Consider the following 8424-nt stretch of genomic DNA (forward strand, 5'->3'; position numbering starts at 1 on the left):
GGGTATGACGGGGCCATAATGGCTGATCAAATTTTTACATAGATATATAAAGGATTTTTTTAAAAAAAATCTTCTTCTCAAGAATAACTAAGCCATAATTGATCATATTTATATGGAAGCATCCTAAGGTAGTGTAGATTCAAGTTTGTTCAAATCATAACCCCGGGGGTAGGGTGGGGCACAGTGGCCGACCAAAGTTTTACATAAGATTGAGATATATAGGAAAATTCTTTAAAAATCTTCTTTTGAAAATTTCAAGAATAACAAAGCCATAATTGATCATATTTATATGGAAGCATCCTCAGTTTGTATAGATTCAAGTTTGTTCAAGTCATGACCCCGGGGGTAGGGTGGGGCCAAAAGCTTTTTCTCAAGAATTGCAAAGCCATAGTTGATCATATTCATATGGAACTCCGAAGCATCCTCAGGTTGTGTAGTTTCAAATTTTGCTCAACTCATGACCCCCGGGGGTAGGGTGGAATGCTTCCGAGACACACACAGCTCAGTCCTGGTCACAATTCGATGTACAGAGGGTATGTTAACTTAGGGAAAGTTAGCCTGGGGGCAAATTCTGTTTACATTTATATTTTCGTAGATCACTTATATATTCAGGAATATGTTTTTTTTTCAAACTGTGTAGAACACGAATTGATTTATGCTATTTTATTAACATGTTCACAGGGTTCAAAATTCTTTAGGACAGACTGATGAACATTTTTGGTTAAATTATGGAAGCTTTTCTATACATAAACTTATTTCAGGTATTACACAACTCCCTGTCCTGCCTGCCCCTGTTGCTGGCCTCTCTGGACACCCTGTCGTCGCCTCGCTGTAACAACAAACAACAACTCATAATTGTCCATGTCTAAGATGGCTAACGCTGCTCTCTGTGCTCCGGGGGGGGGGGGGGGGGCCTTCACCACAATGATCAAACCAGGCTGTGAAGTCAAAGTAAGATAGGAAACTTCTAAAGAAATTACTTTGCCTGCAACATATACTTATATAATTGCACTATAATTCAAACGGAATGTATATTACATTCATTTCAAATATGGTGAAAAACGAATGAAATATTAACTGTTAAGGATGTACAACACACCTACCCCCAAAAATTCCTGTCGTTTAATTTTCGTTATTTTTGTATATTTAGTACCTGACTATATCTACTGCTTGTATGCACATTTTGGACAAAATCGTTCGAGTGGTTTTTGGACAGAATATTCCAAAAGTTACCGCCCTTTAGTTGTTTACAAGGAGAGAAAATTTTTAATCAATGAACTACTTAAACCTTGATTTAAAAAAAAGCCAGGTTAGATATAACTGTCAAATTTCATTGACTTATTCCTTTAACCATTTAACACAAAAACATAGTCATCTTTTTTATATAATTATCATCAAAACAATTTTTAAAGACCTTAAACTGAAAAACTATGAATTATCTAAGCCTTGAAAATTGTGTATATTTCAAATTCAAAATTTTTTTGTGAAAAAACCTGTCGTTTAATTTTGGTAAAAAACTTTCTTTAGGTAGCTGGTAGTAAAAATAATCCTTATAATTTTTTGTATAATTTTTGTACGACCAGTTTTGATTTAATAGCGGAAAATTATCCCCTCCCCCTTTCTCAATAAATCACGTTCCCGCGCGTCTTTCAGATGGGGGTCGATCACTTTGCTATGAATCTACAAATACACATTTTTAAAAAATCAAATTGGAATAATGCTTTTGCTTCAAAAATATATTAACTTACATATGTAAAAGTTCTCATAGGTAAAGCGTATTTAAATGTAGTTTTTTAGGCAATTTTTGAATACCCCTACCACCCCACCCCTTCATTTTTTTTTCCGTCACAGACCATTAGCGTTTACAGTGCAAATATACAAGTATTTCCTCATTTGAATCCCGGAGGTATGCATTAACTAGTTTTTAAATTCATGAATGCAGAATAAATATAGACTGCTGGTTTTATATGTATCAGGAAAAATAACTGAAGGATTTTAGTGTTTAGACCATATATGTATGCGTTATGCATTCCATATCACATGAAACCTGGATACGAATTCAAGTTATGTTGAATATGTTGATTTTTAATTTTATTTCTTCAATTTTATTTATCAAAAAAAAAAAAGGTGTATGTTCAACTCTCCTGTGATATAAATGGAAATAATTATAGTTTCTTTCATTTGTCATTATTTCAAACATGACAGTATGTTGCCGTGGGGATACATCGACATTTGCATACATGTACACCCCTCACGATATTGTACGCATTCTTTCAATGTCGTTGCTTCTGAAGTTAAAATGAAAATTCCGTATTCATCCACATTATTTTCAAAATATCAAACATTAAACTCTTCATCTATTTTAGTTTATATCAAATCACACTTTGATATTTTTAAAAATCTTATAGGCTACGTTTTGTTTTGATTCGAGGAAATGCTAGCCAACATTGTTGACACTTGACAGAAAGTCAAACGATTTGCTGCAAAAGGATATTCATTAATTCAGATAATTTCAGTACTAGTAAACAATTTTTTTTCAATTCTATACTTACATTGTGTGTTTGAGGTCTATAGTATTCATTTCTCAGATTTATCAGGTCTTGCTGTAAATGTATTTGATTCTGTCTATGCGGAAAACCGTGAATAAAGGGAAGAAAACAAACATCTCCTACATTTTCAGAGTTGTTCCTCTTTGATCAGTAAGGGTCTGAGAACAACATCGATTTTAAATTGTACAGAGTTTTTTGTTTGTTTATTGTTGTTTTATTTAATTAAAGAAGAAAAAACAATATTTATATCGTAAATGCACAGGTTATAATAAAGACTATTAATCAGAATGTTATATAGCCAATTGTACATGATGAGAATTTCGGCAATGTAAAATAAAATTTTCAAGAAAAAAATACTGCGCTTTAATCAAGAATACAATTTATTGTATATGAAATGAAATACATTTTTAAAAGAGATGGTATTTTACGTCTTGCTTTTAAATCCGGTTAATTAAAAAAAATACTTATGGACTGAGTATATAAGTACTCATAATCACAGCCAAGCCCCATATCAAATTTTTCTTTTATGATTGATATACATCGGGATCGTTTTACTCGTCATTTTGACGCTTTATTTTTGACGTTAAATTTGACGTCACATCAAACGTTCAATTGAAATCGCAAGAGTTATCTCCCCCAGTGTGTTGTACGTCTTTAAATTGCCTTTTTAATCTACCAAATAGGGAATTATATAAGTATATCTATGCCCCCATTCAAAGAAGGAAGGGCATATTGCTTTGCTGCTGTCTGTTGGTCCATTTACTAGTTTCCGTCAATTTTCTTCCCAACCGTTGCACATACTGAAAGAAATTGATATACAGTAAAACTCGGTTATAACGAAGTCACTGGGACCTATAAATTACTTCACTATAACCATAATTCCTTATAACCTTATAAGAAATTCATTAAATTTATATAGCTGGGGATCCAAGATGAATTCGCTATATCTGTTAATTCGTAATATCTGTGCTCATACTAAATGAGTTTTACTCACAGTACAGATTTATCACATGTATACCTAGGTTAAGTTCTTTGCAGAGGCTGCACATATTGAAATGAAATTTGGTATACTGATTTATCTGCTGGTTTTGTTTTGGGTATGAGTGCACCATTTTTGTCAGAGTTATGCCCCTTGGACTTGGAAAAATTCTAATTTGGGGAAGGGGGGCATAAGTGTTTTACAAATTTTATATCTCTTGTTAGCTCACCTGAGCCAAAGGCCAATGTTAGCTCACCTGAGCCAAAGGCCAATGACCCCTGGGGCTAGGTTGGGGCCAAAATGGCCGATCAAAGTTTTACATACAAATATGTAGGAAAAAATCTGTAAAAATCTTCTTCTCAAGAACCACTGGGCCAGGAAAGATGAATCTCATGTAGAATCACCCTCAGGTAGTGTAGATTCAAATTTGTTCAAATCATGACCCCTGGGGCTGGGGTGGGGCCAAAATGGTTGATCAAAGTTTTAAATAGGAATATATAGGAAAAATCTTTAAAAATCTTCAACTCAAGAACCACTGGGCCAGGAAAGATGAAACTCATGTGGAATCATCCTCAGGTAGTGTAGATTCAAGTGTGTTTAAATCATGACCCCTGGGGTTAGGGTGGGGCCAAAATGGCTGACCAAAGTTTTATGTAGGAATATATAGGAAAAATCTTTTAAAATCTTCTTCTCAAGAACCAATGGGCCAGGAAAGATGAAACTCATGTGAAATTATCCTCAGGTAGTGTAGATTCAAGTTTGTTCAAATCATGGCCCCGGGGCTAGGGTGGGGCCAAAATGGCTGACCAAAGTTTTACATAAGAATATTTAGGGAAACCTTTTGAAAACTTTTTTTCAAGTACTTCAAAGCAGGGCTCCCACTGGATCGAAAATATTTTTCGCCATTTTTCACGACACAAGCTTGAAGGAAAGGCATACTTACATCTGATTTCTCGAATGCAATGCACTTTTTGTTATTCAATTTTTTTTATTATATTTATCTGACACAGACATTGTTTTAAAATTGTAATGTTTAAAGCTTATGGTAGTATCCATTAAAAAAATAATAATAATAATGTTTGAATTACACAATTAATTTAATATTGTATTGATATCAGCCAACTCTTGACAGAAAATGTCCTTTTGATTATATTTTTTTTTGCCTGGTAAGGAGGGGGGGGGGGGGGCTACAGACCTAGTAAAAATATGACATTTTTTAAAAATGGAAATTTTCATCATTTCATTAATTAATTGTGAAAAGAAGTAAATTAAAAAGTAATGAAAATTAGGTTTGAAACTTGACTTTATTTTATAAACAATTTGGAGACTCCAGGGTTTAATATGCAAGCTCATGTTATTGTAAATATAACTAGAAACTCTTGTTGCTACAGCAACAAAGAAGGTCTTCCGTTCTCCTCTATTTATCTATATGAATGAGCTTTTATCTATGTTAAAAAGGCATATAATATTTTAAATGATTTCAGGAAAACAAACAGCCAGAGGTGTAACTTACCAAGATTCTTTACATTACTTTAGACAATTATAGTCTTGATACCATGTACAAAAATCATTTTCAATTTTTTTTATCACTTCCTGTGACGACCGCAAGTGACGGTGGACGCATTGTACCCTGTATTTGTTGCCCAATCTTCATGGTTTTTTATTCATATAAGTTTAGTGTCTTGATCTGTTACACTTTAAGAGATCTCGTAATATTATCTTCTCATTTTGAGGACATTTAATCACGTGACCGGAAGTAAATTTTTGAAAAGATATTTGAGGTTACTCTAGATATTTCAGTCTAAATAACATGTCCTAAGATCACGCAACCGGAAGTGATTTTTTTAAAGATAGTTGGCGTTACTTAAGACAGTTACAGTCTTAATAACATATCCAAAAATCATTACAAATACTGCATCTATAAAAAAATATTTACTGGAAAGAAAAATACTCAAATTATGAAGCTTTTCTCTTATAACTGGAAGTTGTCTTCTTTGTTTCCGGTATTACTGACTTATTTCAAAACTACAAATAAGATGCCATTATGTGATAAAAAAAAGTTTCCATAAGGAAAAGTTCAATTTTTGGACTTCTTTGATCACTTCCTGTGACGACTGGAAGTGACGACAGACGATCTTATCAACCATGGAATTGCTAACTCATCAGGATATACCACTTGCCAAAGTTTGGTGTCTTAATCTCTTACTGTTTAAGAGATCTAGCTATAATAATATCTCATTTTGAGGACAGGAAATCACACGCAACCGGAAGTGAATTTTAAAAAAAATAGTTGATGTTACTGTAGACATTTGCAGTCTGAATAACATATCCAAAACAGTTGCAAACACTTTATCTATAAAAAATATATATTGGAAAGAAAATATTCAAATTATTCAGTTTTTCTCTTATAACCGGAAGTTGTCGTTTTTGTTTCCAGTGAAGCTGATATATTTTGAAAATACAAATAAAGCGCTATAATGTGATGCAATAAACGTTCCATAAAAGAAAAGATGAAATTTCCGATTTTTTTACCACTTCCTGTGACGACCGGAAGTGACGGCGGACAATCTTAACCCATATGTTTTTCCCTTTTCGTCAAGATATACCACTCCTATAAATTTGGTGTCTACATCTCTTACCGTTTCAGAGATATAGCTATAAGAACTGTTCATTTTGAGGACAGGAAATCACGCGACCGGAAGTGAATTTTCCAAAGATATTTGATGTTTCTGTAGTCATTTGCAGTCTGAATAACACATCTAAAAATCATTTCGAAAACTTTATCTATAAAAAATATTTATGGGAAAGAAAAATACTGAAAATATGCAGTATTTCTCTAATAACCGGAAGTTGTCGTTTTTGTTTCCGGTGGGACTGACATATTTCGAAACTACGAGTAAGATGCTATAATCTGATGCTAAAATACTTTCAAAAAAGAAAATTTGAAATTTTCGATATTTAAGAACACTTCCTGTGACGACCGGAAGTGACGGCGGACAATCTTAACCCAATTGGATTTGCCTACTTATCAAGATCTATCATCCCTGTAAGTTTGGTGCCTTTATCTCTTACCGTTTCTGAGATCTCACTCGGATTAAATATTTTTGAGAAAAGCGGAAATCGGACATATCTGACGACCGGAAGTGATTTTTGAAAAAATGAAAAAAACGTCTCGGGGTATTTTTATTCTCTATCATCCCTGAAAATTTCAGGAAAATCCGTCCAGCCATCTCTGAGAAATCCTGCCGACAAGATTTGGGGAAAAAAATAATAATAAGAATAATAATAAGAAAAAACAGTAGAATCACTATAAGGTCTTCCGTCTGAAACGGAAGACCTTAATTAATTCAGTGTAATTTACTAACTAAAATACTAAAGATAATTCTGTTTCCAAACCAATTTCTTTTTCACTCTTTGTAAGTTAATGGTATATTAATGTACACATTTTTCAATTTTCAGTAGGTAAATTTTGAAGCCATTCTTTACAATTTTCGTCATGTTTCCCTACTTTCGGTTTAAAAAAAACAATCTACATAGATCCAGATTTTGTTGATAAAAATCTTTTATTTACTAACTTCATCTCCCAATAACACTTTCCCCCCTTTTGTTTAATCCAAATTATATTATTTCAAACAATTATGTAACCCTTTATTGCTCAAGCTAGTTACCTAGTCAGCTCTGTTCGTTCAAGCGAGACGTGATTTCCTACATGTAGGTTTCAGTTTTCACACCTCTGCTGCATTAAGTAAACAAAGGGACTTATCTGTGTACATTGAATAAACAAAGGAGCTAACCAGGACTACACAAATTTTGTACAAAATTCAAAGCCATAATTAGTGATATATTGAATCATCCTCAGGTAGTTTAAATTCTAGTTTGTTCAAATCATGACCCCCTGGGGGGTTAAAATTCAAGCCCCCCATCGTAGTAAACTTTCAGTTCTGATCATATACGTGCTTTTTCCTAGCCGATGTGCTCAGGTGAGCGCTGTGGCCCCTGGGCCTCTTGTTGTATGTAAATTCAGTACATGTAATTTTTCTGCAATTATTCTAGACTGTATTTCTCTTGTTATTTGACATAGATGCTAGGACCAGGTATAGATGATAGTTGTGGTTCAGGGATGTTCGCGGTTCATTTAGATCAGAGACAGAAGAGGACAGACATCCACGCTTCAGCGACACCATTCAGGTTCTGCTAACCAGGCTCTTCCCTGTCAGGAATGAGGTAAAAATGAGGAACAAACAAATTTTGCAGTTGAAAAGTGTCATGAACATGATTTCTTTGTAGTCAGGGTGGAAATGAGCTATTAAAATAAAAAAAAATAAATTACCAAAATCTTTAAATTTTAAGGGATATGCACATTCTTTCAAATCTGTATTAAAAAAAGGAGTTTTTTTTTCTATGCAAATAAACATATTAATGGCATTATTGTATAGAGATTTACTTGTATACAATGTAAGAAGAGAGAAACTGGACAATTTTGAATTACATTATAAAGCTAAATGTTTAAGGCCTTTTTTTTAATTTTAATCCAGATCTACAAGTCTGCTAGTGTGCCAGTGAGGGAGTCCCTAGTGATGACCATCAAAGCCATTCTGCTCCCCCAGGACGACGGGACTTGCCCCCTCCAACAGACTTTGCCTGTGACAGGGGATGGTAACAGTCTCAGTAATCAGGTGTGTCGTGTGGTGGCCAAGCTACAGACCCAAGCCTGTATGGTGCTCGCTCAGTATCTACAGGACATCGAGTTCACTAAGGAGTTCATTCAGCATTGTGGATCCGCTATTGATATTCTGAAGTCCCTGGCAAAGGATTGTAATTCAGGTTTGTCAAATCTTGTTACTCATTTTTTTTTCACTAAATTTTTATTAACAAATGATTAGCTGAGACATTTTA

At 33.8% G+C, this 8424-nt stretch overlaps 1 protein-coding gene across 1 annotated transcript; it reads left to right on the forward strand.

The window, feature by feature from the left end:
* Positions 1–7667: 7667 nt before the first annotated feature.
* LOC134250556 (probable E3 ubiquitin-protein ligase HECTD4) lies at positions 7668–8352 on the forward strand (the record flags this gene model as incomplete). Its single annotated transcript, XM_062732926.1, has 2 exons — positions 7668–7752; positions 8064–8352. Coding segments are annotated over 2 exons (374 nt in total), but the record flags the coding sequence as incomplete, so codon positions are not given.
* Positions 8353–8424: the final 72 nt, after the last annotated feature.

This window comes from Saccostrea cucullata, unplaced genomic scaffold, assembly GCF_032062105.1.
Source record: "Saccostrea cucullata isolate Sc308-1 unplaced genomic scaffold, CSIRO_AGI_Scuc_v1 ctg19929, whole genome shotgun sequence".
NCBI lineage: Eukaryota > Metazoa > Mollusca > Bivalvia > Ostreida > Ostreidae > Saccostrea > Saccostrea cuccullata.